The following is a 12,394-nucleotide window of genomic DNA, read 5'->3' as shown; positions in this document are numbered from 1 at the left end:
TACACCTTGTATATAACACACAGCCTGTTATGAATATGGCATTGAGAAATTCACACCATAATTTGCACAAACCGACTAACTCGCAATCTCAATATGTCTGTATCGTGGCTCCAATCAACTGAACTAAAGAATAATGAAGTAATTAACACCTTAACAACTTGCTTATTAAACAACATTACCAAATAATCAGGGACAATTTTGCCACTGATGTGTAGCACCTGCTACTTGCATCCTAATCTTTGCCTGTAAGTATCCTGATTTTTTTTATATAGTTATACCCATTCTCTGTTCTTTAAATTAGGCATATAACATGTTTTTATAAAGTTTAATGTAAAAGAAAATAGTGTCCTCATGTACATTTCAGGGATATAAATTGGGATGTAAATTGATGTCAGTTAAATGGTGGTACCCATCTAAATCATATGGAGATCAATATAAAAACACTTGGAGACCAGCAAAGGAACAGTGGGTGCATTGTAGACAGGGACTTGCTAGAACTTGATATGAACAGGACAGATCCTGCAGTTTGGTCCTTACCTTTCTTGCGAACCACGTCCTCAGTCTCTGGTTTCCGGCTTACTGAGACTACCTTCATGAGCAGATGATTCCCTCCCTGTCTGATCAGAGACACCACCTGCTTGTGCCCCACTTTTACCACATTCACGGCATTCACCTGGAGGAGACAGTCATCCAGGTTCACTGTGATTAGATAAGGTCTGATTGGTTACGATCAAGCTGCAATCACAGCAAGTTCAACATTGAGATTTTGAAAGGGGAAACAAGCCTTTTTTAATAAAAGTGAAGGTCTGGGGGTTGGTAGTGATCATTTATAAGGCATCAGAAATTGACAGCTGTTTCCCTTTTAGAGTAGAAGCAATGCAGTCATGCAGAATTGAATTGATTTGAGTAGCATAGAAAGAGATTAAATATAGCTTACAGTATGGTACTTTTCTGATATTATTGCATTTTCTTTCAGTACCACTTTTGAGCCGTTTCCATGGGTGGAGCTTGTACTGCTGCAGGTTGCTTAGATACACTGGAATATCCTAGATGCATACACTTATATAATTGTATTGGCTAGTATACAGCTGACATTTTCATTTAACCATATGCTCTCTGTACTAATACATCTATTATGACTCCCCTTCCATTACTATTCTGGTGCTGAGGAAGTATCAAGAGTCAAATAAATATTTACCACAAGAACTTTTTTATTTGCTATTATCTATAGAGTATTTTGCAGTCGCTGTACTTTGTAGCTGGTGAGAAGGACTAGAATTAATTATGACAGCAACAACAGACACATGCTGTTACCCATTTTTAATTAACAGCCTTAATTGTGAGAAAGTGTAATTGCCACACAAAGCAAGCATTGTTGATTGAATAGATTGTTTAAATTCCCCAACATAGATCTTGGAGCAAAAATAAATAAATAATGCATTTAGGACAAGTAATCTTATCGTCAACACTGGGAGACAGACATATAGAAGCTGCAGAAAGATAAGATATACAAATGAAATAATAGAGGAGACAAACAAGGTTGCTTTTTATAACCAAAATGATAAATCCAAAACTGCCTTCCGAAATTCTTTTTTAAGTGTTGTCATGGTGATAAGTGATAGAAAGTGTCGATAGTTATCTTGGTGCTATCCGACTCTTTACACATTAAAGGAATCAAGCCAAAATACCCATGTTCCCCTTTGTGTTTGTTTTCTCTGTATGAATCTGTACCACATGAATTATTGCTACAGATAAATCACTATCGTAAGCATTCAAGGCCTGCTTAATCTGAAAATGTTTTAATACTTACATAAGGGAAATAGTTATACATTTAACTAACGCACAACAGAATTAGAATACAAGCCAGATGTTGCACGTACAACACCGTATGTTGTAAGTCTTTACCTTACGAAAAGGTACCATTGGTAGTGCATTATATTAAGCGGACACTGCCTAGCTATTTGTCGTAGCCAGTCCATTTCCATTTGGTTTCTTATTTTGTATACCTCAATCAGGAAGTCTCCTGTTCTCAGTCCTGCCCTCCAGGCCACACCTTCCACATCCACAGACTCCAGGTACTGCAGCGCTGGGAAAGCAGGGGTCGGTGCAAACTCCTCGATAGGAGTCTCAGCTAGGGACCAAGCACACAACACAACTTTTCAATTGACTTGACCACAGCATACTGCCAACTAGCACAGTATAGTGTGCAATAGCATACCTTGTAATGTATGCTCTCCTGCACACTGTAATCCCATTGCAATACTCTCCCTTGGCATGCTTTTAAATGTTTAATGCAATAGCATTTAGAATTTCAGTCAATTGTAAAAATTCTTAATGCAATTAGCAAACCAATGCAAGGGATATAGTATAACAGACATTTTAGATCGCTACAGATAAGACACCTAAAGGTAGGATGGCACAGGTTCAAAATGTAAGCATGAAATAAGGACTAGAATGTGCAGTTGACTCCACCATGCCATCTTGTTAGTGTTAAAGGTAATTTCATGATAAGGTTTATTGCAGTAAGTTTCTACTGTACTGCAATAGTAAATAATATGTATCTCATATAACGTGCAACCTGTAAGGATTATCTACACCATCCTTCTTATGGTGTAGTGCTTTATTCTTGGTCAGACATATTCTTTAAGAGGAACATGAGACTGCCAATCAGTTTATTACACTGTCAGAAATAAAATACAGCAATTCAATGTGTTAAAAAAATATTGACCCCATACACAATAGGAATAAGGGTGCTTTCTGTAATCCAGAGGTACATTACTCTTTAAATCACAGGAAAAATGAACAGGTAGTGCTGTAAAGCATTAACAAATAGAAATTAACAAATGCTCAAAATACATCAGTACTCTACTTATTGTAGAACAGCTGCTATGCCTTTTGTTGTGTACTATATCTTAATACACTTGCGATGACTTGTGTTACTATAGTTACCATACCAGACTGGATAACTAGAACTGCAACAATGTGCTGTCGAGGAGCTGAAATGCAGCTGATGTTTTTCAAGTTAACTAGAACATGATGACCAAAACCTACATTGTAACAAAATACAGATTTCCCCTGACAAAACAGAGCATTTGTGATTGTAAGAAATGGTGCAGTTTGCGTAAGTAAGTCTTCAAGTTCTGTGTGGTTTAATCTTTCGACATCCTCTAGTACTGCTCACACGTTCAATGGAAAAGTGTTCCTTTTTGTCTTTAAAGTATAAACATGCATGGTAATACAGTTTAATCACGAAAACATTCAAGCCTGCTTCTGGGTACAGTCTTCAGTTCCGAGCATCAAATCAGTACAGTACAAACGTTCTACTGCGAATGAGTTTATATCACTTAAGTCCCGCCCCTTGGTGGGTGGATGGACTGACCCTCTGCCCAATCAACAGCAGTTCCATTTAAATTTGACCAATCAGCAAAGACTGTTTTGATCAGTTCACAGGTCACTCAGGTGCCAGGTAGACAACACAGGCAAATACCCATTGTATCAGACTGGCCTGTCCACTATTGCTTTACAAGGCCATGTGGCTGATTCCATTTTAGATATATCAAGCCCCTGTTACACCAAATCAAACCTTGTTATATAAACCACTTGTTTAATGTAACATCCATAGTGTACATAAGCTAGACACGATATCACTGGAAACTGCTTAGTGTTATACTGTGTAAGATGTATAAGAATGTGCAAGATACTGTATTTATGAAAAAGGTATATTCTGCATGCTTTAATAATATTGCCACTATTGATGATTAGAGAGCTCTGAGTTAGCCACATGGTCTATCCAAATACTCAAACACTTAATCATAATCATATGGACTGCTGCAGAGCTCTCTATCAAGTACAAAGTGATGTTGGATAAAAAGAAAAGCCCACATTCAAACCTACTGTATAATGCCAGTATTAAAATATCACACCATATTAACAATACAATATGAAGGGCTTTATTCGTAAGACCCCATATTTGTTTGCTTGCTGTCTTTCAGCTAGAACCAATTGATGTGTCACTCATTTTGAAATCCACTAACTTAACAGCTCTTGGACTTCAGCACTGAATCAAGTCACTACCCTCAGTTGTGTTTCTAAAAAAGATCATTTGCTCTGATTTTATTTTTTACAAACACTACTTTTCACTTCTGAGGATTTGAAATAGGGATTTGGAAGAGATTTCAAAGACAGCAAACAAGCCGGTCCAGATTACAGCATGTTCTACTGCACAGCAAGAGGAGGTTCTGTTTTAATCTTAATCCTATTATATCCTAGTGTAATCAATGTATAGCACTTTAGTCAACACTTTACATCAATTACATAGCTGAAAATTATGTTTTGTATAAAGTAATCATCTATTTGCATTCATCAGAGCTTAATCAGTTTTTGCTATTGACACTGGCATTCATACAGCCATTTATCACAGGCATTTATCATTTATCAATCAGTCTGACATACAGCTCTCTTCTCCCAACTAATCGACTCTGTCAGGTCTTACCTGCCCCCCTGCACACATCAATTAATGACAACAAATACCATTTAGGTAATTTCTGTGGGAGCTAGTTGACATTTTGCCTCAGGGTATGAATATACATTTTACTTTAGTGTATTGAATGCAAAATGTAAAATGTAAAATTCCCCAAGGCTATAGTTGTAGGTAATGCTGCAATTACACCACACAATATCTGAAGTTATATATGATATTAAGCCTTTTAAAAGCTTTCTGATGTCTGATTTAAAGAAACAAATAAAAAATTAAAAACTGTTGAAGATGCTAGAAGTGTTATACTAAAACTGCCAAAACATCAATTTATTCCTGATCTTCTTTAGCAAGAAAAAACAGGAATACGCTTTTCAGAGATCATAAGATGGTACTTTAAGTATTGATGCTGGAGGTGGAAACTGAAGTTTTATGGGGGAATGATGCCAAGGCAGTAGGGTCAGCAGCTGCCTTGCTCTTTACAGAGATGATAGGTTAGATTTCTAACATGTGCGTAACAGATGGAAGGATGGATTTCTGTCTTGTTCACAGGATGGCGCCTCCAAATGCAAAGTGCAAATCACACACCAAGCAGATGAGCTGGAGGGTTGAGCCTGCCCAGATTATATTTTGGCAGGATTCTAACATGTGATATTTTGCAAAATTATGAGTGTGCCATACCTAATTGAACCAGCGTTCTCATTTGAAAATGAATACAAAACAGGCAACAGTTGTAAATTGACTGGATACAACAGTAGTCAATAGTATTATTAATAATATGATGAAAAATAAAACATAGTTAACCCAACTGTCTGGCAGTTGTAATGACTACAGAATGACTTTAGCCAGAGAACAGCAAGTCATTGTTGTCTATGATTGCTTTAGTTGTGATTCTACACAAAGACACAATTACAACTGGTATTATTGTCAAGCAAAGGTTGGATGAGTATGATGGCTAAACCAACACCTTTTTCCTTGAGGGTTAACCCTCCAGGTATGTGTTTAGCTATGGGAAGAATAGCATGGGAGGACTAGCACCGAAACTTCCTGTAATACACAGGTTGCTCTAAAATAATGATACATAAAAAACATTAAAAAAAAAAGTGTCTCCTACCTTTTGCCCCACGCAAAACAAATCCAAAGCCTTCATTCTCCTTCTTCTGCAGGACCGCAGTCTTCTCCTCGATAATGTAATCACTGGGAAGAAAGGAGAAGAGGGCCACCAGGTTAGACTTCAGTACCATTTCATTGGCCTGCCCACTTCAGTGTCTGTGCTCCATTACTTCTCAGTTATCCATAGTTAAAAATGCTTTAAAGGATGCATCAGCTGAACAAAAGTGAAAACCTAAAATTGAACCTCACTTCAAAAAAGCTAAATGAATTAAATACTTAAGCTGTTAGATATACAATAAGTTGAACTTTAAATCCAGGTCCTGAAGTCTTCTGTAGTTTATTTAACTTTTTGAAGCAAATTCATTCAGTCTCTTTTCTCCACTGCACTCAGATTAAAATGAACAGCACTCACAGTTCTGAAGTAGTCTAGAAAAAAATTTAATACAACTGAAATAGTCTCTGCTCATAATAACCCAGTGAATGAAAACACAGCCTCCATGCACACACATGCACTCCAGCGAGCGGATGCTTTGAACTGTGCAGCAGCATAAATGAACCTGGTCTGTCTCTTACAGTAACATGGAGAGAAACACACAGCGAGACACACTCACACACACACACCCTCCACCCCAGCAGAGCAGAGCAGATTGAGGGCCCATCAGAATCATCTCCTCCTGTCCTTTTACATAACACAGGGAAAGCATGGTAAGGATATAAGGCATCACATCTTAACTGTGCTTTTTTCTTTTCTTTTAACACAAACCATCAGCCGAAGTTTTATCAGCAGACAGAGCCGAGGAGTGGTTTACACAAAAGGAATGACTCACTCAGGGGCAGAGGAAGAGACAGCGAGAGCGAGGGGCTGGTAGGCAGAGGGAAGACAGAAGAATAGGGAGAGAGAAGAGAGGGAGACAGGGAGAGTGCATAGAGGAAAGGGCCACAGATACAAAAAAAAAAGATGGAAATGGAGTCAGTGGAGTGTGAGAAACAAGAGGTGAAAGACAGGAAGGCAGAAAACAAAGGGTGAAATGACTGACATAAGGAAATAAAAATGAGGAAGAGACAGATAAATGAGGGACGATGTTTGTGTGAGAGAGGGGCTGTAAGGGGAAGAAAATTGCTCTAGTAAAATATCTTCATCCTAGCCAAAATGAATATATAAAATTACTTCCATCTAATATATATATATATATATATATATATATATATATATATATATATATATATATATATATATATATATAGTGCATATATTTTACTACTGCTATTTGCTTAGCACTAGAATGTATTTACAGTGCAGTACTAATTTTTCATGACATCACATAAAAATAAATTACATTTTACATAACATTTTTAAGGTAGCTTAAATGAACCCAGAAGAACATGGCTTAACAAATGACAGCATTGACAGCATTGTCACTGTTTTCAGTTCAGGGGACCTAACCTTCATTCGTTGTATTTTTATTGTACGTAGTAATGTTATTAAGTGGGTCCATAAAGATTACAGATAGAGATAAAAAGAGTCCGTATTTAGATTTGCCACTGCTGAGGTCATTAAAATAAACTCTACAATGTTTTTCATGTTTTGCAAAGTGGCTTCCACATTCATGTTGATAACTACACCCGCAACCAGGGGCAGACAGTTAAGCAGCACAAAGGAATATCCCCTAGAAAGCGTCCTGCGAGCATCAAATGATTCTTAATGGTTAGGTTTACGGTTAGGCATTGGGTTAGGGTTAGGTTTTAGGGCTGGGGTTTGGGTTGGATTAGGGAAAGGGTGGGGTGATTTCGTAGAGTTCCCAGAACATTCTGATGCCCTCAGGACACTTTCTAGTGGATATTCCTTTACTCTGCAACTGATTAACAATTGTGCTTCCATTCTTCTGGGTGATATGCGCTTCATTTCCCCCTTGTCACGTGACACTGGCATATCAACAATGCCGTTCATCCCATCTGTTTAATGGGCTGAATCCGGGCTGTGCTCGCTCAGAAATGCGAGCAACCAAATCTGGAGTGCACATGCGCAGTAGCGGCTAGCCGTCAGCCAGGACTGGCTATGATTGGCTTAAAAATGTCTGGATGGAGTGCAGCTGGTTAGTGACCACGATGATCAGGCCATCAGCACACATGTGCCAAGACAACAAAGGCTAAAAGTTAATACGTCGTGTGAAGAGTCTCTCTTATTGTACAAGATGTAGCATCTCACGCAATTTGGGCAAGAGGACTGCGAAGCCCACGTTTGTTGATATTTTGTGGGGTTTTTTTTTTGGTCATCGCTTCCTCTAGTAAGCTAATGTCCTTTTCTATTTCTGCATTTCTGTCATATTTTCTTCGGAAAAGCTACTGCAAGTTTATCCAAATTAAAGTGAAGGTCAAAGTTAATAACAGGATTTTCCATTTTGCTATGTTTTTATTTAGAGCGTTTTGTTTTTAAAATACCGATAAGTCTATGCATGGGATGACATTACACAAGATAAAGAGGTATAGGAATGCTGCTCTGTGATTGGTTTCATGTGTGACTTATAATATTATATTTCATATAATTGATTTTTCATCTTGTTGATAGCCGCGTCAGGCTTTTATTTTCTAGGTGTTTTAAAATTACTTTTTGTTTACTGTTTGTTTGTAGCTGACCAGTCTTTTATTAGGTCTATATAAATGATCTGATGGTTCTTGAAAAAAAAAAAAAACAGTTAATTACAGTGTTTTTTTTTTTCATTTTTCTTTAGCCTTAATTGTGATATAGGAGTCTGTGTGATCCAGTGGTTAAAGATACTGGCTTGTAACGAGGAGGTCCCCAGTTCAAATCCTAGCTCAGCCACTGACTCATTGTGTGACCCTGAGCAAGTCACTTAATCTCCTTGTGCTCCATCTTTCGGGTGAGGCGTTGTTGTAACTGACTCAGCAACTGATGCATAGTTCACACGCCCAGTCTCATATCTTGTAAAGTGCTTTGTGATGGTGGTCAACTATGAAAGATGCTATATAAAAATAAAGATTATTATAAAAAAAAAAATAAGATTATTCTATTTAAGGTCTTATTTTTTCCCATTCTTGGTCTTTGATCTTGGGATTGATTTAGATTCAGGGACAATTTAAATTGAAATAAAAACACATTTAAATTTCAGAGTACAATCGGTGTTTAATATATTTGTCTTATTTCAACATCTCACATTTCATATATATATATATATATATATATATATATATATATATATATATATATATATATATATATATATATATATATATATATAATGTATGAAAACCAAACAATTAAATACTTTAGCCATGTATCAATTGAAAAATACATGATGGCTGACATTCCTGACTTTAATAATAAAGTAATCGAAAAAAAAATTGTGTTGCTTCCAACAATAAAGATCCACTGGGCAGTGCTTCTACCACTGAGATTGGCCCCCTGGACCCCACCCCCTCACCTGCATCTGAGGTGTGAACACCCAAAATTTCTGGCCACCAGCTACCACCGCCCGCAACACAATACTAGAAAATCCGAACAATCATATCTATTGGTTGCTACTGAATGGTATAGACTTTCAATTTATTTATTTATTTATTTATTTAAAGATCCCACAAGCTAATCAGCATCTTTTTACACCCAGGAACTCAAGAGTTGATGTCTGTAGGCCCAGCCTCGGGAGGACAAAGACCAGCCCAGCGAATCTCCGCCCCCCAGCTCACTCAGTGGCTGGCTGGTAGCGCCAAAACCAATGCATAGCCCCCCTGGAGTCCCTAGGAAACCAGGATTTGTGATCTCTAATTGTAAGACTCACCCTGTATGTCGCGCAGCTGTGCTTTCACCAGCAGAACCATTCTGGGACCCCTTATACACTTTCAATTTATAGTATAAATTATTGTAACAATCTACCTCTAGTTACAAGGGTTCTGCTAAGATGTACTGTTTTCTTGAACACAGAGAAAGCAACCCTAACCACTGGCTTTAAAAAAAAAAAACCTGCTCAAATTTCTGTCGCTATACTGTAGAGACAATACAACTATTACGGAAGCCCCAAAATCAGATTGCACCCAAATAAACTAGACAGTATGATGGTTAACTTTAACAGCAGTTACTGTTAGTATCAACTGTGCAAAGTGATAATTAATACAATAGCTGCACAACATAAATCGAACTCTCTGACAGCTTTAAAGACACTAGTTGTTAAAGTAAAAAAGTAAACAAAATAAAACACAGGATTATGAATTTAATCTTATGTGGCAGTTTTTCCTGTCCAATTTCCTCCTGTCTCCAGCTCTCAGACTTATTGATCTATTTTGTTTTGTACTAACTGAATAACCTGCCTGAAAATGCCAAGGTTTTCCATGCATTAAGCATCACTGGTGACCACTAAACTGTTTAAAGAGTTCAATGTCAAGAAAAATTCCACATCAGTAAATAATCAGAGGGGCAGAGAGAGAGAGAGAGAGAGAGAGAGAGAGAGAGAGAGAGAGAGAGAGAGAGAGAGAGTGTGTGTGTGTGTGTGTGTTGCTGTATGTGTTTCTAACAGCTTTTTAACTAGCAATTCCAGAACAGACTTGACTGTATTGTTAACTGATTTAAACCAATCTTGTCACTCATGTAGTTTGACACGCCCTTTTAGGGCTCATCACACTGACAGGTTGTGAAGTGTACTATAAATAACATATCAGAAGTCAACCAATCACAGTACATCTTACCCTGTGTACAGATCTCATCCCATCAACGTTCAAAAATCTGAACAAAACAAAAAACACAAATACCTGATAGAGTTTGTAAAATGGATTTTCCTATAAACTTCACTCTTTCTTTAAATTTTGATGAACTTGACACTAGTTTCTCTGGTTGCACTTGTGTTTTTCTCACCATAACACAGCACCTGTAGGTCTACGCATACATTATTAAGAGACTGTGGCTGTTAATTCTGGACTGAACTATTTCACAACTAGGGGAGTTGAGGAGTCTGGGAGTCCTGATTTGTGTGATTTACAATAATGGGTATCGTGTAGGGTGTCTTGCTTGGTATAAGACAGTGGTGCACAACTCAGACCATGGAGGGCTAGTGTCCCTCCTTGTTTTTGTTCTAACCATACCCTAAATTGGTTAATTGGACCAATTAAGCTTCTAATAAGGTCCAATAAAGTACTTTAAAGTGCAGTTGGAATAAAAACGTGCAGGGCCCCCCAGGACCAAGTTGTGCACCACTGGTATAAGGCATAATTTCGCACAGTGTGAAACCAGAACCGCTCCGCCTCATTTTGTGGTCCTCTCACTCAAACTACACAAGGTGACATCTGTTATACAAGACGGTGGGGCCTGGAAGCGGCCACACAGGACAACCTTTCAGTTGACTTTACACAAGGACCAAAGAGTGACCCCAACACTTTCCCACTGGCAACACAATGATATTTTAATCTCAGGGGATTTTTTTAAAACAAAATCACAATCTGTTAACAATTGAGGTACAATAGTACCTAAAACAAGAATTGTACATGAAGTATCTGCCATCAAATACACACACCAAAACAAGGAAAACTCGGAAGATGCCAGCACATCATACCTCAGGTTTTGAAGAATGCAGCTTATGGCATGACTGTTTTAGGTATTCCATTAAGCAATACAGCAAATAACACTATTGCAAAGTTATGGTATGGAGCCTTCAAGGTCAATAATAAAAGTATATAAAGATTGTGACAGGATAAGTTAATGAGAGAATTTTATTTTGACTATGTTATACAGACAGCAATATACCGTTAATCCTGTGAATACCATATTAACATACAGCAGTATAGCAATGTGTGTGTGGTTCCTCTCTAGAGTACAATGGCCATGCTACAAGCTGGCCCTCAACACAATTTCAATGTGATTCTATTGATGTGAACACAGATCAATAATAATAATAATAATAATAAATAATAAATAAATAAGAACAAAATCCCCTCCCTGACATGCTGGAAATACAGGAAGTGGCTGCTGCCTTAATAAATAAACATATATAAAGGCCGATAAAGGACATGCTTCTCTTTTTATAAACTGATAACACTCAAAAGCATTTTTAAAATCTTTTGTTCACTGCTGTATCTCATCTCACCAGCAAACTTTACAATGCAATTAATATATATTGTTAAATGTTTATATCCCTGTCACCAGCTTGGGAATTCTTACATGACAAAATACAAATATAATAAATTGCAAAATTGCAAAAAAAAAAAAAAAAAAACTAAGAAAAAAAGAATGTTAAAATAGTGTTTCTTGCTTTGACACAGCCTGAACCAGTGAAATCAACATTCATGTCCAAAGTAGAAAGTTTATCCTTACATCAAAACAAATACTGTGGTCCTCACACACCTAAGTTGTAATGGCATCATATTAAAGAAACCCCTTAGCTGACTACAGAATCCAATCATTTTACTGTACAACCTGTTATATTTCCAAAGCCTTGCTTATTGGTTTACGGCTCAAATATACTGTATATTGACACCTAGAGAACCCTTGGTACAACACACTCAAAGAGTATATGTGCCTATTTGACAAACTGTTGCTATTATTATTATTATTATTATTATTATTATTATTATTATTATTATTATTATTATTATACAAGCTATGTTGCAACCGAGTCACCTTATTTCAGTTTATGGGCCTCAGGTGCTGCAAATGAGCAATCCTTACTGTCAATAATATACAATAAAAATATTTGAAGCAATTTTAGTACCTGATAAATTAAAGTGGTTAGAAATTCACAAATGTAGCAGTACATAACATTGTGATTTTTAGGATGATAATTTGCTGTTCGATTGCTTATTGAAACT

At 37.1% G+C, this 12,394-nt stretch overlaps 1 protein-coding gene across 8 annotated transcripts in view; it reads right to left on the bottom strand.

The window, feature by feature from the left end:
- LOC121318216 (SH3 and multiple ankyrin repeat domains protein 3-like) overlaps positions 1–12,394 on the bottom strand; it is a 281,025-nt gene that overhangs the window by 22,772 nt on the left and 245,859 nt on the right. For all 8 annotated transcript variants that reach the window (XR_005950583.1, XM_041254654.1, XM_041254657.1 and 5 more), the window contains 3 exons: positions 5,589–5,671; positions 2,007–2,131; positions 538–673 (listed from right to left, as the gene is read on the bottom strand). Coding sequence is in view for 7 of the 8 variants with exons in the window: in XM_041254654.1 (XP_041110588.1) it covers positions 538–673; positions 2,007–2,131; positions 5,589–5,671 (344 nt within the window). In the remaining variant the exon portion in view is untranslated. The remainder of the gene's footprint in view (positions 1–537; positions 674–2,006; positions 2,132–5,588; positions 5,672–12,394) is intronic.

The sequence above is a fragment of the Polyodon spathula genome, chromosome 7, assembly GCF_017654505.1.
Source record: "Polyodon spathula isolate WHYD16114869_AA chromosome 7, ASM1765450v1, whole genome shotgun sequence".
In the NCBI taxonomy this organism is placed as follows: domain Eukaryota; kingdom Metazoa; phylum Chordata; class Actinopteri; order Acipenseriformes; family Polyodontidae; genus Polyodon; species Polyodon spathula.
This window is presented reverse-complemented; position numbering and strand designations above follow the sequence as displayed.